Source organism: Cavia porcellus, unplaced genomic scaffold (assembly GCF_034190915.1).
Source record: "Cavia porcellus strain 051 isolate PalLab524CR breed Dunkin Hartley unplaced genomic scaffold, mCavPor4.1 scaffold_17, whole genome shotgun sequence".
NCBI classification, from domain to species: Eukaryota; Metazoa; Chordata; class Mammalia; order Rodentia; family Caviidae; genus Cavia; species Cavia porcellus.
Genome location: NW_026947500.1, coordinates 67,023,000 through 67,049,962, shown reverse-complemented (window position 1 = coordinate 67,049,962; position 26,963 = coordinate 67,023,000). Strand labels below are relative to the sequence as shown.

The 26,963-nt window shown below is 48.0% G+C and overlaps 1 protein-coding gene and 1 pseudogene across 2 annotated transcripts; both read right to left on the bottom strand.

The window, feature by feature from the left end:
- Nucleotides 1-12,151: 12,151 nt before the first annotated feature.
- On the bottom strand, nt 12,152-12,279 carry LOC111757967 (small nucleolar RNA SNORA2/SNORA34 family; annotated as a pseudogene).
- A 2,381-nt stretch (nt 12,280-14,660) lies between these two features.
- LOC100733455 (cytochrome P450 4F6) lies at nt 14,661-23,075 on the bottom strand. Of its 2 annotated transcripts, none has more exons than XM_023566657.2 (13): nt 22,997-23,075; nt 22,509-22,685; nt 20,707-20,851; nt 20,059-20,112; nt 19,842-19,969; nt 18,637-18,758; nt 17,056-17,326; nt 16,704-16,770; nt 16,391-16,520; nt 15,513-15,646; nt 15,351-15,415; nt 15,111-15,193; nt 14,661-14,901 (listed from the first exon to the last, which is right to left on the bottom strand). In XM_023566657.2, the coding sequence occupies exons 2-13, from the start codon at nt 22,515-22,517 to the stop codon at nt 14,724-14,726; spliced, it is 1,386 nt and encodes a 461-aa protein (XP_023422425.1). In that variant the 5' UTR covers nt 22,518-22,685; nt 22,997-23,075; the 3' UTR covers nt 14,661-14,723. The 2 variants fall into 2 exon arrangements, with proteins under 2 accessions (XP_023422425.1, XP_063084639.1); XM_063228569.1 differs by having other exon boundaries at nt 22,883-23,032.
- Between the last annotated feature and the right edge of the window lie 3,888 nt (nt 23,076-26,963).

Genomic DNA, 26,963 nt, shown 5'->3' with positions numbered 1-26,963 from the left:
TACCTGTGGGGTTAAAGCAAAGTCAGCCCTGGGAATACGGAGAGCCTGAGAATTCTGCAAACTTGTGTATCCTGAGAATGCATGAGGGCCAGTCTTAAAGACATCCTTGAATTCTTCTGCTCTAGCTACTTGCTTGGGAACCTGCTCTGGCCTTGTCGGCGACCTTCTCTTGACCCGGAGAGCACCAACACTACTGCCACCGCCTGGAGGAGGGAGCAGCCCTGCGGAGGAGGTTTGAGGCCTACCTAGGCCATAGGGGTGACCTTCTTTCAGCCCGGGGAGCTTTGCCACCCACAGAGGTGGATGGTTACATAACATCCGATCCCCAGGAGAGTATGAGATCCTTGCTCTAGGTGGTTGGGGCCCGCTCGGCTTGTGGCCACACTAGATGGGGCTTAGTGGGATTTGGACCTGCCTGGACCCTGCCTGGTGACCTTCTTTCGGTCCGGGGAGCTTTGCTGCCAGAGGGAGGAGCTGTGAGGCTTGAGGAGGCTTTAGGCCTACCTGAGATGCGCCTGGTAACCTTCTTTTAATCCGGGGGCCTCGCTGCCCAAGGAGGGAGCTACGCTACCAGAGGAGTCCCAGGAGCCCAGGACATAGGAGACAATTTCCGACACGCCCAGGGCAAGTTTTGGTGCAACACTTGAAACACGGAAATATAAGAAAATGACACAACAAAAGACCAAAAATGCAATCTCAAACATCCAGCCCATCCCAAGAAAGCCTAGGAGCCATGTACATAGAGGAAAATAATATGCCATATACCTGAAATAATAGTAACTGAAATAAAGAAGCAACTCCAGGAAGCTTTAATGGAATTCAAACTAGAAATAATCTTCCAGGTAAAAGAAGAAATGATAAAAGTAATGACAGAGATGCTGAACACATCTAACACAGTTTAAAAATCAGAGGAACAAAACAAAAAGAGTCCCTGGATGAACAATATAAGAAACAAACAGAGTACTTAAAGCAGATTCAAAGAGATATACAGGAAATCAAAAATTACATTGAAAGTTGTCAAAACCACCTCAGTGAAAGTGAAGGTAGAATTTCAGACCTCAAAGACAAGATTGCAGCCAGTGAACAGGAAAGGAAAAATCTTTTAAAAATAACAAGGAATCAGGAAATAACAATCCAACAGCTGCAAGAAGACTCAAAGAAAAACAACATCAGATTGACAGGGATAAATGAAAAAGAAGGGGACGGCACAAATGATATCAAGAGGCTATTTACGAAAGTAATACCTAAAAGTTTCCCAAACATGAGAACGGAAACTGACATTAGGATTAGTGAAGCATATAGAACTCCAAATAGCCATAACCAAAACAAAACTACACCCAGACATATAATAATCACCATCCTAGAAATCCAACATAAAAATATAATATTAAAAGCTGTCAGAGAGAAAAGACAGATCACCTATAAAGGAAAACACTATCAGAATCACAGAAGACTTCTCAGCACAAACAATGAAGTCAAGAAAAGCCAGGAGTGAAGTATTTCAGATCCTAAAGCAAAAGGATTTCCAACCTAGACTGAAGTATCCTGAAAACCTGTCCTCCAAAATGGATGGAGAAATAAGATACTTCCATGACAAAGAACAGCTGAAGAACTTCATGATCACCAAGCCAACCTTGCAAAGAATACTGAAAGTTTAGATACACTTAGAAAGAAACCAATAAACAAGGCAGACAACTAAACAGAATGGAAAGATAAAGATGCAACAGCAGAAAGATAACATGTCAACAATAAACCAATATGTAACAGTTACAACCATTAATGTAAATGGTCTCAATCCACCAAGTAAAAGAAACAGACTGGCAAAATGGATCAAGAAACAACACCCAACCATATGCTGTCTACAAGAAACCCATCTAACACAAAAGGAAACTCACAGACTGAAAGTCAGAGAATGGAAAACAATACTTCATGCAACAGGAACCTTCCAAAAAAGTGAGGGTAGCTATTCTGTTTTGCGGATAATGTGAACTTCAAACCAAGAATGATCCTAAGAGATAAAGAAGGTCATTACATACGGGTTAGGGGAAAACTTTAAGAGGAAGAGATAACAATCTTAAATATATATGCACTAAATTTCAGAGCACCCAGATATACAAAGCAAGCAATAATAGAAATGAAAAATCATATTAACAATAACACAGTTATAACAGGAGACCTTAACGCACCATTGACACCAAGGGACAGATCAACCAGACAGAAAATCAGAAAAGAAATAACAGAACTGAATCACACCTGTGAACAAATGGACTTGATAGACATATACAGAGTATTCCATCCAACAACATCAGAATACACATTCTTCTCAGCAGTACATGGGGCATTACCTAAAATAGACCACATACTAACCCACAGAATATATTTAAATAAATGCAAAAGAGTTGAAATTATCCCATGTATGTTATCAGATCATAGGACCATGAAACTAGAAATTAATGATAAAAGAAACTGCAAAACCCCCACAAACACATGGAAATTGAATAACACACTCTTGGGCAATCAGTGGGTCACAGAGGAAATTAAAGAAGAAATTAAACAATACCTACAAGCAAATGAAAATACAAATACAACTTACTGGAATCTGTGGGATGCAATGAAAGCCGTCCTCAGAGGAAAATTTATTGCACCGAGTTCCCACATCAGGAAAACAGAACGAATACAAATAAACAAGCTGATGCTACACCTCAAACACCTAGAAAAAGAAGAGCAAGTCAAGCCCAAGCCAAAAGAAAGTAGGAAATCACAAAAATCATAGCAGAGATTAATGCAATAGAGACTAAGAAAACAATTCAAAGAATCAATGAATCAAAGAGTTGGTTCTTTGAAAGAAAAAATTGATAAGCCCCTAGCCAACCTAATTTAAAAAAGGAAAGAAAAAGCTCAAATCCATGCAATAAGGAATGAAAAAGGTGAAATCACTACAAACCCAATAGAAATACAGAAGATCATCAACACCTATTTCAAAAACCTCTACTCTCAAAGGTTAGATAACACAGAAGAAATAGACAAATTCCTAGAAACATATGAAGTACCAAGGCTAGGTCAAGAAGGTGTAAAACTGCTGAATAACCCAATTTATATCAATGACACTGAAAATGTAATTAAGTCTTTACCTACAAAGAAGAGCCCAGGCCCAGATGGATTCACTGCAGAATTCTACAAGAAATACAAAGAAGACCTAATGCCGACACTCCTCAAACTATTCAATGAAATCGAAAGGGAAGCAATTCTTCCTAAGTCATTCCTAGAAGTAAATATTACTCTAGTACCAAAACCTGAGAAAGACCCAACTAAAAAAGAGAACTACAGGCCAGTCTCCCTAATGAACACAGATGCAAAAATCTTCAATAAAATATTGGCAAATAGGATGCAGCAAATCATCAAAAAGATTATACACCATCACCAAGTGGGATTCATCCCAGGAATGCAGGGATGGTTCAACATATGTAAATCAATAAATGTAATCCACCATATCAATAAAGCCAAAAGTAAGAATCACATGATCATTTCTTTAGATGCAGAAAAAGCTTTTGATAAGGTCCAACACTCATTTATGATAAGAACCTTACAGAAAATGGGAATAGGTGGCCTTTACCTAATATGATAAAGGCCGTCTATGACAAACCAATAGCCAGCACCATATTAAATGGCCAAAAACTGAAGGCCTTTACCTTAAAATCAGGCACAACACCAGGATGTCCCTTATCACCACTTCTATTCAATATAGTATGGGAAATACTAGCCAGAGCAATTAGACAAGAGAGAGAAATAAAGGGATAAAGATAGGAAAAGAGGAAGTTAAATTATCATTGTTTGCAGATACTCTATGCAGAAGATCCCCAAAACTCCATTGAAAGACTCCTAGATATAATAAATAAATTCAGCAATGTAGCTGGATACAAAATCAATGGTCAAAAATCAATAGCATTCCTATACACTAACAACAAAATCACAGAGAGAGAGAAATAAGAGAAGCCACACCCTTCACACTAGCATCCAAAAAAATGAAATACTTAGGAATTAATCTCATGAAAGAAGTAAAAGATCTATATAGGGAAAACTATAATACCCTGAAAAAAGAAATCAAAGAAAATCTCAGAAAATGGAAAGACATCCCTTGTTCATGGATAGGGAGAATAAATATTGTGAAGATGTCCATTCTCTCAAAATTGCTATACAGATTCAATACAATCCCAATAAAAATACCATCAACATACCTCATAGACTTACAGAAATCACTTCTAAAATTCATCTGGAACCAGAAGAGACCTAGAATAGCAAAGGCAATCCTAAACAGCAAACGCAAGGCAGGAGGCATCACAATCCCTGACTTGAAATTATACTACAAAGCTACTGTAATAAAATCAACATGGTACTGGAATCAAAACAGAGCCGAAGATCAATGGAATAGGAATCAAACTGCACAGGAACTACTTCCCAGAATCAATAACTGGGACCACCTCTTATTAAAAAGTTTTTGCATGTCAAAAGACATCTCCAGCATAGTGAAAAGAAAATCCACAAACTGGGAAAAAATCTTAGTGAACTGTCCCTCAGACAAAGGACTTCTGTCTAAAAGATATAAAGAACTTTTTAAAAATCAGATCCCTGAAACTCAAGGATCCAATCCAAAAATGGGCATCTGAGATGAATACACAGTTCTCAGATGAAGAAATACAAATGGCAAATAAATACATGAAAAAATGCTCATCATCATTAGTCATTAGAGAAATGCAAATTAAAACCACACTGAGATTCCATCTCACCCCAGAAAGAATGGCCAGGATCAAGAAAACCACCAACAACAAATGCTGGAGAGGCTGTGGGGAAAAAGGAACTCTCTTGCACTGTTGGTGGGAGTGTAGACTGGTGCAACCATTGTGGGGGTCAGTCTGGATATTCCTCAAAAAGCTGGGATTGGAGGTCCCATTCGATCCAGCTATTCCACTTCTGGGCATATTCCCAGAAGAACTGAAAACATCATACCACAGTGATATATGTGCACCCATGTTTATAGCAGCACAATTTGTAATAGCCAGATCTTGGAAACAACCTAAGTGTCCATTAACTGAGGAATGGATTAAAAAAATTGTGGTATTTTTATACAGTGGAGTATTACTGAGCTATAAAGAATGATCACATTGAGATATTTACTAATAAATCGGTGCAACTCGAGACCATACTCATAAGAGAAATAAATCAAACTCACATGTATAAATACCGTATAGTCTCCCTACTGTAAGAAATAATAAGAGTACATAAGAGTTTAGGGTAATCATGATTCCCCATTACATTGTTTTGAGGCCTTATAATGATCGCAGTTGTAATGTGTTTGTCCTGGTTTTTTAATTTTATTATCTGTGATGGTATGAACAGCTAATTTGAGGGAAACAGGTCATTATAACAGCCAGTACTGATATAATATCATCTTACTCTGAAGTCCTACCATGCTCTTGCTCTTCTGTTTCCTTTGGCTCTATCATGTTGTACCTTATTGGATTGTATTACATGTGAAAGTATAAACAAATTTTCTAAGGAAAATGAGATAATACAGTAGCCATTGTTTGTTTTCTGTTATTTGGTTCTGAAAGCCCTGTAATACTCTCATTCTCTCAAATGTTTTTATACTATTTTGTTATATGTTTGATACTATTGTATATGAAGTTATACTCAACTATTTCAAAAGAAAGAGACATTGTGGTAGTTGTTGTAACCTGCTAATCAGTTCCCTTTGGCCGCCGCCTTGCTGTTCTGTAAAGCCCCGACCCCTCCCGTCCCCTGAACTGCTCCATAAAGGATGATAAGATTGTTTGTCCTGATGGAGACATCTGTTGCAAGAAATGACCCACCACAAAAAACCACAACCTTGTACTTATGTTAAAAAATGTTACGTATGTGAAAAGTCCCCAAGTCAAGCTGTATCCAGAACTATGCTCGAGAGCTTTCCAAAGGACACCTACCGGCACAAACACCCCCCTCACTTTGCGGTTTTTGCCTTCAAAAGTTGCAGACTCCTTCACTAGCTCGGGGTGCTCAGTCTAGCATCTGCCTGACTGACACCGCTGGGTACCAGCTAAAATAAAGCGCTTTTCTTTTTCTATTTTTTTCTGTCTTGTTGTTTTTGAGAGTTGCTGACTGGGGATTAGAGGCAGGGGTCCAGTCTTGGAGTCTGGGGGTGCCACAGTATTTACGGTTAATTACGGGTTGTCTTCTGGTGAAATACTGTGTTGCTTACATTGTTCTGTTCTGATCTGCTCTGTTATGTCCTGTTCTGTCTTAATCTCTTTAAAATTTAAAAAAAAAGAGAAGAAACTGGGAGTGATGGCTCATGCCTGTGATCCCAGCACTCGGGAGGCTGAGGCAGGAGGATCTTTGCAAGTTCAAGTCCAGCCTGGGCTACAGAGTGAGCTCAAGGCCATCCTGAATTGTACAGCAAGACCCTGTCTCAAAAAGACAAAAACAAACAAAGAATAGGATAGAAATAAACCCACCTAAAATTGGTCAGCTGCTTTTTTTCACAGCCGTCAAAATCAAGTTAATGCAAAAATATTAAAATTTTCTTTTTTTTTAAATTTTATTTAAAGAAAGATTAAACAAAACACAAAATAGGTAGAAATAATACATGCATTCAGAGAAAAAATAAACAGTAAGAAATCACTGGTTGATGTTTACATATTGTCATTTTACAAATAGTTATTCAAGATAAAAAAATGGAACATGTAAAGTGAGAATTCAAACAGCGAGACTGCAAACAGTTCTGTTCAACTGTCCAACAAAAACTTAGAAATATGGTTATCAATCCTATACACTTAAACATATATGCAGTTATCCATATCTTCAATTGTGTTGAGATAGAAAAAACCCAAGCAGGCTAACATCACTCTAAACAGAGATTAATACTATTGCTGGGTTTCACATTATGACACTCCAGAATCAGCACTGGGTTCTTTAGTGAATCTTTTTCCTCAAAGTATCTGTTCATTTCATCATGTGTCATAAGATCAGTTCTCATAAACTGTTAATAGATTCTACACATGCATGAGTCTTAACATGTATTTCTGTTCTTTCTATATTAGAGGGAGAAACGAAACAAAGCAAGACAGAACAAAACATATTCCTATAAACACATGAAACAAAAAAGACACATAAGACCATTGTACAAAGAGTTCTACCATAGTTCCTGTGTTGTCTCTTGTTATCTTCAATAGAACTGGCTACATCATCAGACATAGTATAACTAAATATATCAGTATATAACAGTATTAATAAAAACACAACTTTGTATATAGTATAGAACTTCAAAAACTGGCAGTTATCAAACCAGAATGTATATCGTAGGGTCTTGTCTTCTTCAGTGTAGTTGCCTATAATCCCAAACTTGATACTATCAATCATATTAGTATTTTTTATTTTATAGAATCTGAAAATGATTTTATAAGTTCATGTAAATTGCACAGAATAGTGGATTACATTTTGGTGTACTGCAACTTACATATAATTTACATGGATTATTTTTTTTTTCGGAGGTATTGGCTTGGCTTCCCAGAGTCCTAAGCTCCAGCATGGCGTGGATCTCAGGAGACACTGCTAGTTCTTCCCCTGGAAGGGCTGCAGTGGGCTAAACTACCGCCGCTTACCAGGGAGGGGAGCTGCTGGCTTGGCTTCCCAGAGTCCTCAATATTAAAATTTTCAACAAATGATATTAGACCAATGTGAACTACTACAAAAATGGGGAAAAGTTGAGTGATACTTCTGTTTATATAAACTAACTAGAAATCTAAAATGATAAAATCTTTTAGCAGAAAATCATGGTGACCTTCACTTAGCAAAGAGTTCTTATAGATAACAGCGTAAACATGATTCACAAAAAATAAAAGGTTGATCAATTAAACTTTGGGAATGTTACAGATTTGCTCCACAAAAAAGGGAAAGGGAAGCAAAAATAATCCACAATTGGAAAAAAATCACAGAAATAAATAACTGTGAAATCACACATCTGATGGAAAGACTATACACAAAAGATACAAGCAATTCTTAAACTCCAGCGTAACTAGTCATGTAAATAAGAAGAATGTTTAATCAGATATTCATCAAAACAGTACTCAAGTGACAGGCACTTGAAGAGAGGATCAACATCACTGGGCACTGGAAAATGCAAATTAAAGTCTCAGGTAATCACCTCTGCACAGTCATAAGAATGATGGGAAAAAACTGACATCTCCTGAACCCTCACGCATTGCTGATGGAAATTTAAAAATCACACCCTTTGCAAGGAGTAGGCTAGTTTCTTACAGGAGTAGACACACATGTGTGTGGGAAGCCCTGCAATTGGCTGCCACCTTATATCTGCAGGCCACACCACCTTAACCCCCTCCAGAACTTAAGTGTGGTAGTTAAGCAGCTCCTTGCTTAGCCTGTTTGGCTCATTAAGGGATTATGCTAACCAGCCCGCCTTATGAGTGAGCACAGGAAATTTGAAAATGTGAATTAACCTATAACCCTTGGCCTTGCCACTGTTGCTAAGTTACCTGCAGACATCTCAGAACCCAACTCCCTCCTCCCCCAATTCCCTATATATTTGTTGCTCTTTCCTTGAATAAACGAGACTTGATCGGACTTCTGTCTTGTCTCCATCCTTTGTGTCTCTTGTCCCCTCTCATCCCCACTCCCCTCTAGGGTCTCCGTGGACTTACCCACAGGCTGGGACACATGTGTATACAACCCTTCAACCTTACTTCAAGAGCAGTGGAAACTTGGATTGGCATGGAAACATACACCCAGATATTCCACATAGTTTTATTGTAACAGCCAAAAACTGAAAATGATTCAACTTTCCTTGAACTGGTCACAAATGGTTCACGATGGAAAATAAAAAGAAACACATGCATCTTCTGTGCAACATGAGAGAAACTCAAATGCATTTAACAATGCAAACAGCCAGAATACGCATTATACAAACCCATTTATCCACAAACGTGCAAAAAGAGGAGTGTGGGCTTGGTGTACAGACCTGCACTCCTACCACTCAGGAAGCTGAGGCAGGAGGACTGCAAATTCATGGCCAGTGTTATGGTAGAATACATTGTGTCAACTTAAATTTAGAGATTTAACTAAGAGACTCAGCAGGGAGCCAAGATCCTTACTTTGTAAGCATCCTGAGTCTCTGCAAGAGGAGAGCACAGAGGTTTTGTGAGTGCAGCATCAGCTCTGGAGGGTGGGGGTGGCCCGTATGCAATACAAGGGAGGAGAAGAGGCTTGTTTCCCCCTTTTTGCTCTGGCTGCTGCCTGGAAGTGTTGCCCTGTGCTGTCCACCCTGCCTTGGAGCCAGCTCACTATGGGCTGAAACCTCCACAGACTGTGAGCTAAACAAACGTTTCCTTCCTTCATTTTTGAGTTCAGGTATTTCGTCCCAGCAAGGAGAGAAATGTAACGAAAACAGCCAGCCTGGACTGCATAGTGAGACTTTGTACTATGGGGCAAAAAGTAATTTAAAAAAACCTACAGGATGGAACATGGATGAATTATTGCCAGAAGTTAGATATAAAGGACTTTTGGACTCTCAAGTCAACCGTGAGGATGGTGATTACATGAGGTCAGGCTTTTGTTAAAACTCAAAACCGTGTGCCAAATGGAGTATCTCTTCTTTCAAAAAATTTAAATGCAATTTCAAAACGGGACAGAGGGGAACCATATTCAAATATTGTTTTCCTGAGCATACTACGAAAAGATCAAAAATAATGTTCACCCGCAGAGGAAGAAAGGAGCAAAGGAAGAATATTTTCCACTGTGTGCTTTGTTTTTTATGTGTGTGAATGTGTTTCCTGTCGGTAATATTACACAGAGGAGACACAGGAAGCATTTCATGGGTCTGGGTGGTCCCTGAGTGATCTGGTGGGCCAGGGTGGTGGCTCACGCCTGTAATCCCAGCACTCGGGAGGCTGAGGCAGGAGGATCGCTGCGAGTTCAAGACCAGCCTGGGCTACAAAGTGAGCTCAAGGCCAGCCTGAACTGCATAGGTAGACCCTGTCTCAAAAAGACAAAAAATGTATATGCTTCCAACCATCAGCATGTACAGATAGAATTCTTGCAAAATGAGATAATTAACTGTTAAATTTGCTAACACTATGCCATTTTAAAAAATAAACAGCCAGGTGTGGTGGTGCACACCTGTGGTCCCCACACTCAAAGCCAGAGAATCAAAAATTGAAGGACAGCTGGGTGTGGTGGTACACACCTATAATCCCAGCATTGGGGAGGCGGAGGCAGGAGGATCAGTGCAAATTGATAGAAAGATGCAAAATTAGCGGTCACTAATACAAACTATTCACTCTCCGCCCTCCTTTCTAAACAAGGAGCATACTCAGCATCACTGACAGAGTCAAACCCCAAGTCCATCCGTCCTCTATTTTATATAGTCTAAGGTCTTTGGGTGATATGCCAGCCTCTTCCTCAGATTCTATGAAGCAGTCATGCCCTAGAAATTGACAAACTCACAGGCAACAATCACCCCTACTGGTACGGACTAAAACCTGGTGGTCAGTTTAACACCAGCTGGATTAAATCAGCATGGTGCTGAGCACAGATGGCCACCTGAGGAAGGTTGCCAGCATAAAAGACATGGAGAGGAAGATCTGGGCATTGTGGGTTCTCCTACATGTTGCTGTTTGAGCCGTTGGTTCTCCTGGAGGAGCTCGTCATGCTGGTTCCCCTGATATGAACTCAGCCACCGTCATCAGAGGAGCTCAGGACCTTGTTGGTGAGGGTGGCTGTGGTCCACTTTGCAGGAGCTCTGGTCCTTACATTGAGCATCGCTTCCTGGCTGGGAGGGGAAGATGGTGCTGTTCAATCCCCAGGAGGAGCTCGTCACGCTGGCTTCCTGATATGAACCTGGCTGTTATCATCAGAGGAGCTCAGGGCCTGACTGTCACTGAGGATGGTGGTGGTGCTTTCCAGGGGAGCCCTGGTCCTTTTTTTTTTTTCTTTTCTTTTTTTTTTTTTTTTTTCCTGGTCCTTATTTTGAGCACTGCTTCCTGGCTCCAGGGCAGATCCTCAGCTGCTGGCAAAGCTCCTTCACCCAGCTGGCACAGACTTTCTAGCTTCCACCGCTGACCTCTGCCTTCCCTATGCAGAGCCATAAAAACAGACCTGCATGAGTCATTGTCATGCCATCAACGGCTGGCTCCATTCAGCAGCTCCCAGCTGAGTTCGAGCCCAGAGAAGGTGCACTGATGGCTGCAGGCTGAATGGGCCTGGTCCCAGCTCACAGCCAGAAACCAGCCTGACCTTCAGGCTCGCTGAGATCATCCACCCGCTGCTGGCCTGCTGGGATAAATCAACACGGATCTGAGCTCCGTCTCCCCGTATTGTCTACCCACGACAGCAGAGAGGAACTCAAGGGATCTTCCTCCCCCACCGCTCTATCTCCCTTTTCTTGATTGTTTTGTTTTTGTTTTGCCATTGTTCAAGCTTGTTTTCATATGAGTGCTATCTTGGTTTGCATTTTCTTGCGTGCCTGTTATTTGGTTCTGTTCCCCCTCTTATTTCTTCTTCCTCTCTTTCCCTCCCGTCTTCTGCACCGGGTTCCCAAAGTTTGCACGGTCCTCCTCTGTCCTCCAGCCTTGCTCCTCATCCCTCACTCTCCCTCTATGTCCTTTTTTTAAAAAGGGGGTAAAATTAAACACAGCAAGACAGAGCAAAATAGGGCATAAGAAAGCAATGGAAGAGACGTTAATTTCAAAGCGGATGACCTGAGGTCTTCTCTGTCTATCATATTGTCTCTTGTTTTCTTCCAAATAGTTGTGCATGTCTTTGCATACAGAGAATTCATACAAAGCAACATAGTATAAAACTGATCTGAACAGAATGAGGAAGGTGTTTTATGTCTTCAGAACCAGACAACAGAGAAGTCACTAATGGCTGTCGTAGAGTCTCTTGTTCTCTTCAAAACAGCTGTCCATACTTTCATGTATATTGAAGTTCAACAAAATAAAACAGGCAGGGGGTCAGGGGTTGCTTGGTTCCCCTGCTGTCCAGGTCCCGGCATGGCGTGGGTCCCAGTAAACGCCGTGGCTCCCGTCCTGGGCCACCAGAGCCTGCCACACTCACAGCCACTCACGGGTGGGGGGTTGCTTCAAGCTGTTTCTTTCTAATGAATTGATCATTTCACTGCCCACGTTCTGAAATGGCCAACAGACCATAGAAAGACATCTCTTTAAACTCCTGTTTGAATCTATTTCTCTATTTTTCTCCCCTAAGGGTAAATTTGGCATATTGAAGGCTTATTTACTGCATACAGTTTTCTAGCTCATTTTAGGTTTTTTTTTTTTTTATTTAAGGAGAAAAAGAGAAAAAAAAAGCAGAAAAAGGGTACAAGTTATACAGAATTTCAGGAAAAAAATAAACAGTAGGAAATCACTAGTTACTGTAAGATTTTGTTTTGTAACTGCAAATCTAGGTCGTACAGTCAAAGGTAGCAAATTAATGGTTAGCTCTGTCATTTTCTAGGCTGTGTTGGATGCTATTGTTACTGCTGGTTGTACCAGTTTAGCCAAAGCTAAAAACTGTGCTAACCACCTGTTCTTCCTGGTAGACCAAGACCTAGATTGTGTAAAGGTTCATAAAAAGTACCATAGGCTGGTGCCAAAGAACCAGTGATGGGGGGGGCGGGCCAAGTAGACAGCAACTTCTCAGCCCTGACAAATTGAAGAGATGAGATCTTGCAACAGACTCAAAACCCAGAAGATGCTTCTGAGAAGTAGTCATTTCTTAAGGGTTCTAAAGTACTAGCAGTCAAGTACTCACCCCAGGTAACTTACAAGCATCAGGAATCAAACTTTTTAAAAAATGAGAAGATACTTCAACAAGATGCAACCCCACCCAACCAGTTCACCAAAGGCAAAGCCAGGGGCAAGGAGGTGGGACAGTCTGAGGGCCGCCCACCCAGCCTCTCTGATGGGAGAGGTTTTATGAAAAAACCAAATCAGAAATGATTTCTAAGATAACTCAGAGATGATGAGCACAATGAAGACCATGCTCAGTGACTCTAAAAGCAGATACAGATACAGAGGAGCTGAGGGGAATGATGAAAACCATGAATGCCCAACATAGGAAAGAAATAGAATTCATAAAACAGATTCAAACAGTTTTCCAGGGGACTAAAATTGCATTGAAAATGTCCTCAGCAGAATAAACCACAGACTCTCAGGCACAGAAAACAGGCTTGCATGGAGTGTTATTTTCCATCCTTTGACTTTTAGCCTGTGAATTTCTTTTTGAATTAAATGTGTTTCTTGTGTGCAGCACATCGTTGGATCTTGTTTCTTGGTCCATTCTGCCAGTCTGTTTCTTTTGGTTGAGGAATCAAGACCATTAACATGAAAGAAAGATTCCTTAAAAACACCCAGGGATCATGAGAAATACATCCACTAACTGCTAGATGATGCAAAGAAGAATAACATAAAACAGACTGGAACTGATGAAAAAGCAGGAGATAACCCAGATATGTTCACAAACATGACAGAAAACTACCCTGGCCGGGAAAACTAATTTGACATAAGATAACTGAGGCATACATGACTCCAATTAACCATGTTTAAAAAACTACAGCTAGGCACATCGTAATCAAGAGTCCAGAAATTCAACACAAGAACCGAATACTAAAAGTTGTTTGAGAAAAGAAACAGATCACCTATAAAGGAAAACCGATCAGAATCACAACTGACTTCTCAACACAAACCCTCAGGTCAAGGAGAGCTTGGAATGAGGTATTTCAAACCATAAAAAACAAGCTCCAGCCCAGATTAATGTACCCCCACAAAACTATAGTTCAAAACTGATGGAGAAATAAGAGACTTCTATGACCAAGAACATCACAGGAAATGTATGACCACCAAACCAGCACCCCAAAATGTTCTGAAGGACATTCTAGAAAGAGATAATAAGGACAACAGCTCCATGAACCCCAGCGGAAGGAATCCACCAGGGAAGGCAAGCAATTAGAGAGAGAAGGGGAAAAGGGGGGAGCCAACAACAGGCAAATAACGTGACAAGGATAAGTCAATACCTATCAGTTATAACTGCCAACGTTAATGGTCTTGATTCCTCAACCAAAAGAAACAGACTGGCAGAATGGACCAGGAAACAAGGCCCAACGATGTGCTGCACACAAGAAACACATTTAATTCAAAAAGAAATTCACAGGCTAAAAGTCCAAGGATGGGGAACAATATTACATGCAACAGGCAGCTGGGGAGAAAAAAAAAGCAAGGGCAGCTATTCCGTTTACAGACAAAGTGGATTTCAAGCCACGACTGCTCAAAAGGGACAAAGAAGGTCACTATATCCTCGTAAAGGGAACGAAGAGAGAAACAATGAAGACTTTTAAAAGGAGGAAAGAGGATCAGAATGCAGTCGTGTGTGCAAATAAGGCTTCCACTCCAGGACTCTGAGCCTCAGGCCTGCGCTTAACTCTGATTGCTCCTCCGCTCAAACACCTCCCATGGCTCCCACGGTCAGCAGGGACCCTGCGCTCAGCCAGAGGCAGCAGGGTCTTGGGCTCAGGGGCCCCAGCCTTGCTCCTCCCCGCTTCACATCCGCCCACCGCTCCCCAGCTCCCCCTGCTGGCACCCGCTGAGAATCACACACAGGAGACCACGCACAGTTTATTTCTAAATCTGCAAAGGCGAGGGGGCGGGGTCATCAGGGGCTCACTGCGCACGCGCGCTCAGCGGCTCCACCCGCAGCCACAGCCCGCCCTCCGCGCGCAGGATCAGCTCCGGCTTCCTGCGCGGCTCTGCGGCATCCGGCAGCACGCGGAAGCGCAGCAGGGTCATCGCCAGCGCCACCTTCATCTCGGCCATGGCGAAGGTCTGCCCGATGCAGTTCCTGTGGGCGGAGAGGGGACTGTGACCGTGCTGGTCAGCTCAGGGACTGCGAGAGGCGCTCACGGTGCTTGGGCCCAACTGCACCCACCCAGTCCTGTCACCCAAACCTTTGCAGGAGCAGCGGAAAGCAGACCTGGACCTCTGTCCATGCGCAGCTTCTCTGCGTTTGCCCATCTGCCCACCCTGACCTCAGAAGCCCACTGCCCTCACCTGGACCCCACCGAGAAGGGAATAAAAGCCAGAGGTGACCTCTTCTGGGAGTTTTCTGGGTCGAAGCGGAAGGGGTCATAGACCTGGGATGTGGCAGAAAAAGAGGCTGCTTGAGGGGGCTCCCTGTGCTCAGCCAGCCACCCCAGGAGAAGCCAGGTGTGGCCCACCGGAGGGAGACAAGCTGGTATCCCACAGTCAGGTCCAGGGTTTTGGGGGAATGGAGAAAAGGAGGGGCAGCACCTCAGGGTCCGGCCAGACCGAAGGGTTGTGATGAATCCCAAAGATACTTATAATGCAGATGGCTCCTGTCCAGGAAGAAGAGGGCGTCAGGAGAGGTCTGTGCTGGTGACCCACAGGACCAGCACCCTGCCTAGGACATCCCTCCCCTGACCATGTGGGCACCTTTGGGGATGACCCGGTCATCCGGGAGCACAACGTCCTGGGCACAGGAGCGGGCGATGCCTACGACCGGGGGGTGCAGGCGTAGACTCTCCTTGAGACACATGGTCAAGAAGGGCAGCTGGGCCAGGTCATCCCTAAGGAAATCCCCCGCCAACAATTATCTATGGAGCAAAACCAAAGCCTCTCCCGACTGTCCCCCTGCCACCCAGGGAGACCTCTTACCACCTCCCCCTGGCCCTGAGTCCTAAAACAAAATTAATCCTGGCAGACCACAAAGCCGAAACATTAGAAAAATCAAAATCACGCCCAGCTCTAGCAGCAGTAAGGTTTTTAAGAATTCAAAAAACCTAGCCAAGTGTACCAGGAGTACTGGTACACACCTGTAATGCCAGCACTTAGGAGGCTGAAGCAGGAAGATCGTTGTAAGTTTGAGGCCAGACTACAAAATAAGCTTAAGGCCAGCCTCAACTATGTAGTGAGACCGTCTCAAAAAGAAAAAAAAAGAAAACGTAAGACAATTATGCAAGAAAAGGAAGCATTTTTGTGTAATTTTTAAAAAGTTACCACAGACCCGTCAACAATCAGGTGAGCATTACCTGACATCAGAGATGTCTACAATCAATACGCAGATTTAGAACCGTATGTAGAATTTACAAGATATTCCAGAAAATTAACAAACAAAAGGACAGGTGGCCCAGAAGAAAAATAGATAAAGATACAATCCAGGAGCTGACAGAGATCAAACACAAGATTTCCCTCGCTAACCCATCGAGTGCTTGCCTCTGACCTTGGTCCTCTGACCTAGGCAATAACACAGAATCCATAAAAAATTTCCCCCATCCCCGGAGAGCAGAGCCATGAGAGGGGACCGCACTCACCATTCAACCTCCTCGGACTCTCGGCCCCTCAGGACCTCCTGCACCTCCTGCCGGCAGCGCTCCTGGTATTCTGGGTGCTTGGCCAGGTTGTACAGGACCCAGGAGAGACCACTGGCCGTGGTGTCGTGGCCTGAGAAAGAGCCAGGCAGGCTCTGGTCTCTGAGCTGCTTCAGCACCACAGGGTGGACAGCGCCCAGCCATTGAGACCCGGGGAGGAAGCAGGCACAGGATGGAGAGGAGATCCAGGGCCACCCGCCTCCTTCCTGGGCTGGGGAGACCCGTGCACAATCTACAGACCCACACGGGCTCTCACCCTCGAACATGAAGGTGTCGGCCTCTGCCCGTATGTCCTCATCTGACAGCTCCTTTGCGTCTTTGTCCTGGAGACAAAGCAGGACACTCAGACCACACAAGGTCCGAGACTCCTGAGTCCAAGCTGAAATAGGCCATGAGGGCCCAGCATCCAAGCAGCAGCCCCCCTTTTCTCCAGGGCCTGCTCCTCTTCTGCCTCCTGCCCCTATTTCTCTTTCCTCGATAGACTCACCCCTAAAACCTCTCCCCTTCCTTGGGAGCCTCCCGTGGCTCCTCCATCCCCTCTGAAGCAAATTCAACTTCTTCTGCCTGACCCTGGACATCAAGGTCGCTGCTCCCACTAGAAAGCCCACCTTGGCCAGCAGGAGGATGTCAATGAAGTCCAGGGTCTTGGCCTTGGCCTTGGCCTCCAGGAAATCATGCGCACCCTGGCGGGCGAGAGCACACCGCCGCTCCCGGATGACAGCGTCTGTGAAACCGTGCACCAGGTCGCAGGCCCGGCGGAACCGCTGCCCGGCGGAGGTGAGGCGGTACAGGAGGTCCCAGTACTGAAGGGGCTGGCGTTGCCGTCTGACGACCAGGGAGCTGAGCTCCAAGATGGCGGCGATGTAGTCACTGGGATGCCTGGGGGAGCGAGGCAGATGAAGGATGGAACAACCCCTTCCTAGCCATTGTCAGCAGGGCTTGCAAGGGGAGCAGTTTAATACGGGGTACATCATGTGTAGGATTATTTATGGAGGTCACTCCAAGAGTCAAACACACACACACACACACATACAAGTGCGGGAAATCTGTCCACACATTAAAGACCCCAGTCCAGCTGAAGACCGAGAGCCCATGACAATGATCCATGCAAGTCTGTTGCACGGATCTGCCCTGGGAGGGCCCCAAGGTCAGCGGTGGGAGCCAGAAGGCTGTGCCAGGGGGTGAAGGAGCTGTGCCAGCAGGCCGAGGGATCTGCACTGGAGCCAGGAAGCAACGCTCAAAATAAGGACCAGGGCTGCCCTGAAAATCACCACCACCATCCTCAGTGACAATCAGGCCCTGAGCTCCTCTGATGATGAGAACAGCCAGGTTCATATCAGGAAGCCAGCGTGACGAGCTCCTCCTGGGGACTGATCAGCACCATCTTCCCCTCCGGAGCCAGGAAGCGATGCTCGATGTAAGGACCAGAGCTCCCCCAAGGTGAGCCACAGCCACCCTCACCAACAAGGCCTGGAGCTCCTCTGGTGAGAACAGCCAAGTTCATGGCAGGGAAGAAGCTTGACAGTGTCCTCCAGGAGATCCACAGCTCGTCCTCTGCAGTTCTTTTTTGTGGTCCTGGCCACAACCCTCAGGTGGGACCTCCACCCCAGTACCCCGCTGACTCAGGTCAGCTGGTGTGACAAGTTGACCGCCAGTCGTCCGTCCACCACCACAGCCAGGAGACCCTGGAGCACCTCCCGGCCAGACTCCAGCAGCTGGTCGTGCCCAGTCTCCATGGCTCCTTCCAAATCTTTGCCGTGCTCTCCACTGGGCTCAGACCTCTTCCTCCTCTTCCTCCACCCAGGTTTCCTTGTATCCTGTGTCTGCAACCACGCTCACCTCTGACTGTGACTTTGGTCTCCTCAGACACCATTCACGGTGGCCTGGAAACTTCAGGGTCAAGCTCTGACAGGTTTCTCAGCGGCCTTAGGATCTAGCCACTGCCCGCCTCCTCTCCAGCTCATCTCCCAGGTGCACAGGATCTGCTCATGCGAGCCTCCTTGGCTTTATGCAAACCATCCCACCCACCTGCGAGGACCACTCTCCCTTCTCTTCCCTGTCGCTCGGTGCCTAGGTCCGACCCACCTCCGCCAAGGAGGATCCTCTGGTCCCTTTCCAGTCAGTCCTCCCTCCCCACAGCCTCCTCCTTGTCTCCACGGCCCAGGGTTCCACCCAGGGCAAGGACTCACTCCTGACAGTTGCTTTCAAAGCTGAACACGCATTTCTGCAGACTGTCTAGGGTCATCAGGCTGATGTGCTCAAACATGTCCAGGCGGGCGCTGCCCTCTGAGGCTAGGTGCTTCCACTTGGCCTGGCCAGAGAAGGGGACAGAGATGGGTCTGGGCCTTGGCTCCCTTGAGGCCTCCTTAACTCCAAACACCAGGATGGCCTCTCCAGAACTGGCCTGCCGACCCCAGGGGAACTGGGTTGGGTGGTTACTGTCCAGAGATGAAGATCCGACAACAGTTAAATTGGCCTCTAACACCCAGGACAGGGAGACAAGCTCTCTAATCTCTCTGACCCTGACTTTCATCGTCCAGAATACGGCAACCACAAACATCTCTACTTTACAGCAGTGTGAAGATTATAAGATGCATAAATCGTGGGCCTGCCGTATTATTTCTGGTGCCCAGGAAATGCTCAGTAAGTGTGGGCTGCCGTGGCCACTCTGTCCTCAGCCGAGCGGTAGAGGAGTGGAGAAGTGTCTAGTTTTTTCACCCTCTCTCCACCCCCTTTTTGAAGTGAGACTTTACAGCCTTTTCCGCAGGGAGGCGAGGCCTCTTTCTCCATCTCTGGACTCTGTGCTGCACCTAGGACTTGCTTTAGCCAAGAAAAGAGGGCATAATCCTAGTGGTCTAGTCCTGGTTCTGGGGATCAAGAGGCACCAAATGCGGCTGTTCTCTCTTTTGGAACCCAGGCTCTTCCATGCTAGCAAGACCAGGCCATGTTCCTGCAAGGTCAGAAACAAACAGAGGCCAGGGACATAGCTCAATGGTGCAAGCACCTACCTGGAAAGCACAAGGTCCTGAATTTGATTCTCGGTGCCAAAGAGAGATTGAGAAAGAAATGGAGGAGGCCAAGGGCCCATACCTTTTAAAGTAATGTGCCACACTGAAAGGGCTACTCCAAGGTCTTTAACACTGCTGTGTTGAGTATCTAGAGCTTTCATGACGGACACTAGAAACAAAGGTCTCCCTAGCACCTACTACACGCTGGGCCCATGACATTGTGTGGAGGTAGAGTATAATTCCCATTTTACAGATGAGAAAACCAAGTCTTGGGGAAGAAAAGCATGCCCAAGCCACCCAGCAGAGACAGGATGGCAGACCAGGTCTGTCTGAGGCCACCCCTGCTTTCCCAGAGCCCAGTGGAGCCTCAAGCTGGAGAAACCCACGTGCATGATGTCCACACTCTGGTTGAAGATCTTCACATAGGGCTTCAGGATGTCAAAGTGGAAGGCAGGCGTCAGCATGCGACGGTGGCGGCTCCACTTGTCACCAGCACTCAGCAGGAGCCCATCCCCTGCGGGGCAGCCGTGGGCAGTGGGCAAGGGCAGCTCCTTCCCTGGGCCCCCGGGCTGTCCCCGGGCCCCTTCCCCTGCAGGGACTCACCCAGCCAGGGCTTCAGGAAGCTGTAGAAGATCATGTCCTTGGGTGCCACCGCAGCTGATGTGGACAGGAGCCATCAGGGACCACAGCGCCCAGAGGAAACGAAAGCTCAGAGCCAAGGCTCTGCAGTTCCTCCCTCCCAGCCCAGCACGGGAGGAAGGGAGCCAGGTCGGAGGCATCGGGGAGATCGGATGCAAGAAGGGGACCTGATCAGGCCGCAGCAGCCGGGTGGAGGAGGAAGCAGGACGCCTTCCGGGTCCCACACAGTATGGGACACCACGCAAGGCTCTGAACTCTACGGCACCATCACAGGGACCCAGGACACCCGTCTGCCCCATGCCTGCATGGCATCTCCTGACACACACCGGGCACAGGACATGAATGCAGCGTGTGCTACTGTGACTTGTTAGGCATGTGACAGACATGGCCTGCCCCGGCACCACACATGGGTGACGGGGACCGAGATACTCTGTCCCGATCTAAGTGTGCCCTATGGGGGCTGTGGGGTCATCCCCTACGATACTCTGCACGGCCACTGCCTCCCAAAGCCCTCCAGCTTGGGCTCCCTCCTGTCAGAGGCAGCCAGGGTGCAGGGGACACACAGGACTAACAAGGGAGAGCCAAGCTAGGGCTTGGGGTGCTGACACATACCTGGGGCCTGGAGCAGGGGGGCGACGAACTTGGGGTGGACGAGCCTCAGGATCGGGAAGATGGGCCCGACCCACCAGAGGTGGACGTCCTGGCACCTGTGGCCCAGGTCCTCCATCAGTCTCATGCCCTCCTCGTTGTTCTGTGCCTGAGGAGGAAAGACCAGGACTGGTCCTGGTGGGGGCCTCACCACCATCCTAGTGTCCACGCCAGCCCCACGCCCAGCCCTACCACCAGGGTCATTTATGTACGCCTCGCACTGGGTCAACTTCCACTGGGCCATGCCTGGCTCTTTCAGTGTCTGACTGTCTGTCTGTCTGTCTGTCTGTCTGTCTGTGTGCCTCTCCCTGACTCCTGACTCCTTTTATGTCTGTTTCCTTCCTAGGTAAATGGAGATGATAGACAGGCAGATAGATAGACAGACAGACATATAGACAGGTGAGACAGACGGCTGGGTGCACACAGCATGCACAGACAGACATGCAGACAGACACACAGGTCACGGATCAATAGGTCTGATCGATTATGGTTTGATAAGTAGAGGAGAGGGGTGACACATTCACAGGAGAGGGTGACAGATTCACAGGCGGGTGACAGAGAGGAGGGAGCGCCGAGACACGGTTACCTCGGAAGCACACGTTTATAAACAGCAAACTTAGGTCAGTCAGAGATCTCTGACCAAGTTTCTGTTCTGCGTTTTCTGCCGAATTCCACTGACTGGGACGGTGTCTGTGGTCCGGCGGGGTCCCTCTGCTGTGCACGGCTCAGAGCTGCTGACTGTGGCCGTGAGGCGGCCTGGGCTGGCCCGCGCGCCCTGTAAGGAGTGCTGCTGCCTACAGAATTGCTTTTAACCACGCCCACTCTGTGAGAGCGTCTCTATATGACGAGAAACAACTCCTGCATTTCAACAAATCTGTTTAAGACCAGCCTGGCTGTCAGTGTTCGCCCCATGCATGTCACCAACTACATAGCCTTTGTCATTCGCATTATGCCTCCACCTCTAAACGCTGTGTAAACGACACTCTTCCTAAACTCAGGCTGCTGCCTTTAGGGGCTATCCCGCTAGTCTGCTGGCCTGAAGATTAAAGTTCTTTTCTCCAAGCGAAGAGTCTTCCTTTTGGTTTGGCTCGGCTTGGGAATCTTCCCACAGCAAGAGGAGATAAGATATAAAGAAGATCGAGAAATAACATGCGTGTCAGAGAAGACAGACAGGTAGACTTTACGCAGAGACAAGGAGACGGGTAAGACAGATCACGTGGATATGGGTAGCCAGGTGCGGGGTGCATGCCTAAAATCCCAGCAGAGGTGTCCGCCCAATGCACCTGACAGGCCCTGGGCCCAGTCCCCACTGGCACTGGAGGGGCACAGCTCATTCCACCGGGGGAGGCGGCAGCCTGGAGAGGCACAGCCCCTGCCCTGGAGCCTGCAGAGATGAACAGGCGGGGAGCAGCCCTGGGACTGTGCCCCGAGGGGAACTCAAATCCAGAGATGGAATCTGCAGACTGGCCAGGGCCCTCTGCTCTGTGCAGCCTACCTTGGGAGCTCCCCCTAAGTAGAGAGGGGCGCATGAATATGGGGGGCACAGGCAGGAATGTGACCCAAAGCAGCCCCAGGGAAGGAAAGGGGAAAAATGAAAAAACAGGGGTGATGGGGACTTGAGGAAAAAGGGGTTCCCTGAGCTTCCCTGGTTGCCCTGCCATCCTGGACTCCAGGCACACACCCCAACTCCCAGCCCCCTGCTCCCCTCTCCGGCCCCTCGGCAATCCACCCACCCTGACGCCCGAGACTTCTGCGGCCACACTCACCACATGCATGTGACCCCAAAACCAGCTCTCCCGGAGAGGCTGCGGAAAGCATCGCAGGTGACACCGGAACTTGTAGTAGGCGTAGATCCGAGCCAGGATTCGGGCCAGAAGCCAGGAAGCCCCGACCAGCAGGATGGCGGCCCCGGGCCCAGCCAGGACAGGCCGGACAGGGTCATCCTGCAGGGGCGGAGGGGACCGAGGGGGCTCCCTGAGTCCCAAGGAAAGGGACAGGGACTCCGGGGAGAGGCGGGGTCTGGGAGAGTCAGGGGAGGACAAGGAGTGAAGGGAGCCCCAGAGGATGAGAGGAAGGAAAGGCAGAGGGGCGACACGGGAAAGGGGGCAGAGAGGGTGAGCACAGTGGGGGAGTCGTTTACACTGCAAACTGGTTCAACCGGGAACCTAGGGGAAAGGCCAGGGCTCAGCTACGCGGAAACCACCCCAGAGTTCTGGGGAGTCCCCTCAGCGCCCCAGATCAGAGCCTTCCTTACACCCTCAGCCTGGAACCGTCTGTGAGGAGCGTGCTGTCCCCTCCTCGGGACTTATGGCTCCGCTTGGTTCCGCTCGGACCTCCAGCCCCGCGGGAGGCTGGGCCTGGCTGGGCCAATCCCTGCAGACCCGGCTGCTCCTCCCTGCCTGGCGGGAGGCCAGGGCTCGGGGCAGGAGGAAGGGGTGCAGGGGAGTCCCCTGGGGTCACAGGCGGGGCGAGTGGAGCCTCCGGACAAAGGTGACTGGGAACCCCCACGCTCACGGCGGCTCCCCGCCCACCCAAGGCCAGGGTGCAGCAGATTACAGCAGCCCAGGCCAGGACCCAGAAATCTGAGCTCTTCTCCCTGCGGGGGACCACGCCCACCGTGTGTCAGTGCAGGGTTAGGAGGCTCAAGAGAAGCCGGACTTGGGGGTACACCTGCCGCCCCTGCATCTAGGAGGCTGAGGCAGGAGGATTGCCCAGCGCTCAAGGCCAGTGAGGGCTACAAAGCAAGACTCTATGTATGCTTCTTCTTGGGATGACGCCCTTGCAGTCATAGGTGGGTTGCTCATCAGAGGAGGAGGTGCGTATTGGGGACGCAGCCTGGGAGGGTCTCTCCCTCCTTTCTGCTGCCCAGCCTTGGAACCAGTTGACAGTGGACTGAAACCGAGATCAACTGTGAAGACAAGCCAGCCTCTCCTTCCTTCGGTAGTAGGTGTCAGGTATTTTGTTCTAGCAACCAAGAGAGTCACTAAGATTCCCCATCTCAAAGCAGCACCCACAAAACAAAAAGCGGGGCTCGGTGTAGCGTGCCCATAATACCAGGCGACAGATGACGGAGGCAGCAGGGTCTCCCCCAGTTTGATGGCAGCCTAAAGAGTATAGCGAGACCGTGCTGCAAAAAAGAAATGAAATAAAATAAAATCTCTTAATAAAAAAATATTGGAGGCTCAAAAGACTGGGGTTCACCAGCTGCACAGTGTGACGAGTTCAAGTGCTGCCCCGAGCACCCCAGACCTGGGTTGAGTCATGACTTCATGTCAGAACTAGAAATCCATTGTGTCAGAACTAGAAATCCATTGTGTCAGAATCAGAAATCTGGCCACACCGCAATTGTCTGGGTCAGATTTTGGAGATAAGGAGCCCAGCTGGAAAAGCACATCGGGAGGCGTGGCTCAGCCTCGGTGTCAAAGGTCAGAGGTCAGAGTAGGAGACCCAAAAATAAGGGAGAAAGGTCCAGAGGGCCAGGGGGCAAGTAGGTCCATGCCAGGAAGGCAGAGCCAGGGACCCGAAGAGAGTCCTTGCTTGCCGATGGGCAGTGCTGGCCCGGCCCTCTCTGGGCTCAGGCTTCCACCCGGCAGATGGGACAGTGACCACCGAAAGGGCACATCTTGTCCAGATCCTGTCCTGAGTGTCCCTCCGCAGGGCCGCTGTGTGGTCCTCGGAGGGAGGTGAGTCTGCGGAGCGCTGCGGAAGGACAGAGATGCTGTGCAACCAGGAACACGGGGAGAGGCCTGAACTTTCCTTCCCGCAGCCACATGGCTTCTAGCCCTACCGAGTCCAGCTCCTGGTCCTGCAGACTCCGGAGCCCCCAGCCGGCTGGGGTAGCCAGAGCCTCCTCCTTCTCTGGGTCCACAGCTGCAGGAAGTGAGGCCACTGGGGGGTGGCCCTGGAGGAGCCCCTGGGCCGGGCCTCTCCTCTCGCTGCTTCCAAGCAGCTGCTGTCACCGCACTGGGCCTTGGGGCAGTGTGAGCTCCAAGCCATGGTAGACAGATAGATACTACTGACTAACTTCCCTGGAGACCCCACTCACTGGTACACAGATGAAGTCTCGTTCCCGGTCCTTGAGTCGGGGCTGTCACACTAACTCAGAGGACTTCGGAGTCTAGGTCCTAGGAAGACCCACCGCTGCCTTCCGTGGAATTCCTACTCCTGGGCCCAGCTGCCATGGTCAGAGGAAGCCTCAGCAGCCGCAGGAGAGGCCCCACCAAGACGACCTGAGAACCCAGCCCTGAGCTGTCTTGGAAATGGTTCTTTGATCTGCGAAAAGTTGTCCTAGCTGATGCCTGAAACTGTCCCTGCTGTAGCCTGGCCAAATCCCACGTTTTCTACATTTATAAACAAATTTCTATGCTTACAACGTTTTGCATGTGAGAGAGGGGTCGGGGTGCTGGGACTGAACTCCAGGCCTCCAGTATGCAAGGCACACACCCTGCACCACTGGGTGCACCCTCAGCACGCACTGACAGTTTTTTCCACAAAGTCCAGGGAGCAGGAGGGGGAGGAGGAGAAGGGGGAAAGGAAGAATGAGAAGAGGAGAGGGTAGAGAAAGAGGAGGAGGAGGAGGAGGACGGTAAGGAGAGAGGAGGAGGAAAGGGAGAGGGAGGAAGAGAAAATCATCAGCGAACGCTCCCCAGCAGCCGGTCAGCACGGAGCTCGCCTTTGACGGAATTTCTGCTTCGTTATGACACAGGGAAGGCCTAGGCATGAGCTGTGAGCCTCTGCTCTGTCCGGCTGGTGCCTCTGTCCAGCTGGGGATTCTGCTGGCTGCAAGCATTGTCTGCTCGGAGCCGCCAAGGAGGAGGCTCTCAGCAGAGGGGCGGGCGAGGGGCTGGGGCCTGGGCAAAGCTGAGCTCTGCTACTCAGGGCTGTGTGACCTCACGCAGGTGACTTGCCCTCTCTGAGCCCAGCATTCCTCCTTGCTGATAAGGGCGGCTCAGTAGGCTGTTGGGGATCGGGGAGGGTGCAGTTGCCCTGGGTCTGAGTTCGGATTCCCCTCAAGCAAGGATTAAAGTAGCCTCTGCAGAAACAGGATCGGAGCCTGTTGTCTCGGAGGCGTCCAGCAGGGGGAGCCACTGTCACACTCAAGACGGGAGCGAGAGCCAGAGCCCAGTCTGGGCGGTTTCAGATTTATAAATGCCAGGTCTGGGATAGAGCTCAGAGGCACCGCACCTGCCCAGCAAGCGCGAGGCCGTGAGTTCAAATCCCAGTACAAAATTTACAAATGCCCAGAGAAATGAACAGTAAACTGAAACAACACTAACATTTCATCTTACTCCAGAAAGAATGCCCATCATCTAGAAATCTAATAACGAGCCGGGTTTGCATGCCTGTAATGTCAGCACTCGGGAGGCTGAGGCAGGAGCATTGCCCCGAGTTCAGCCTAGGCTGCTTCAGTGAATTCAGGGCCAGTCTGGATCATAAAGTGAGATCCTGGGCGGAGTGTACAGTTCAGCTGCACAGCGCCTGCCTGGCAAGTGCAAGGTCCTGAGCTCAATTCTCGGTGCAAGCAAACACGAGAAACCTTGTCTCAAGAAAAAAAAAATCTGAGCTGGGCATGGTGGCTCACACCTGTAATCCCAGCACTTGAGCGCCTGAGATAGAGGATCGTTGAGAGTTCGAGACCAGCCTGGGCTACAAAGTGAGCTCAAGGCCAGCCTGAACTGCATCGCGAGACCCTGTCTCAATAAGACAAAAGAAAGAAAAGAAAAAGAAAAAATCTAATAACTAATGCTGGTAAGGCTGCAGGGGTGGCGGGGAACCTTCTAAATTGTTTGGGGGGAGATTAAACTAGTACAACCAGTATGGAAATCAGTACCAAGATCCCTTAAAATATAAAACTAGAAATATTCCTCTCCTAGGTGTCTCCCCAGAAGAGTTAAAGACATTCCTGTGATCCAGGCACATTCATGTTTACAGCGGTGTAATTCATAAAAGCTAAACCTCTTGGGCACAGCCCTGTACACCCACCAACAGATGAAGCGATGGAAAAATGGCTTTCTAGCCAGTGAAATACTTCTCTGCCATGAAGGATTTGTAGGGAATCGGATGGACCTTGAGACCGGAACATTAAAGGAAATAAATCAGATACACAAGCTTAAATGTCACATGGGTTCTCTAATATGAGAAACTCAAAATCTAAATAAAGAGTCAAAGAAAAGACAGATAACAGGAAACGGAGAAATAAATTCTTTACAGATGGGAAGAGG

Excerpts from the sequence above, each read along its gene's own strand:
- LOC100733455 (XM_023566657.2), bottom strand. Across the intron at positions 17,327-18,636 it reads TTTGAAAGCAACTGTCAGGA|GCATCCCAGTGACTACATCG; the intron begins GTGAGTCCTTGC and ends TCGCTCCCCCAG. Across the intron at positions 16,521-16,703 it reads CGACACCTTCATGTTCGAGG|GCCACGACACCACGGCCAGT; the intron begins GTGAGAGCCCGT and ends GCTCTTTCTCAG.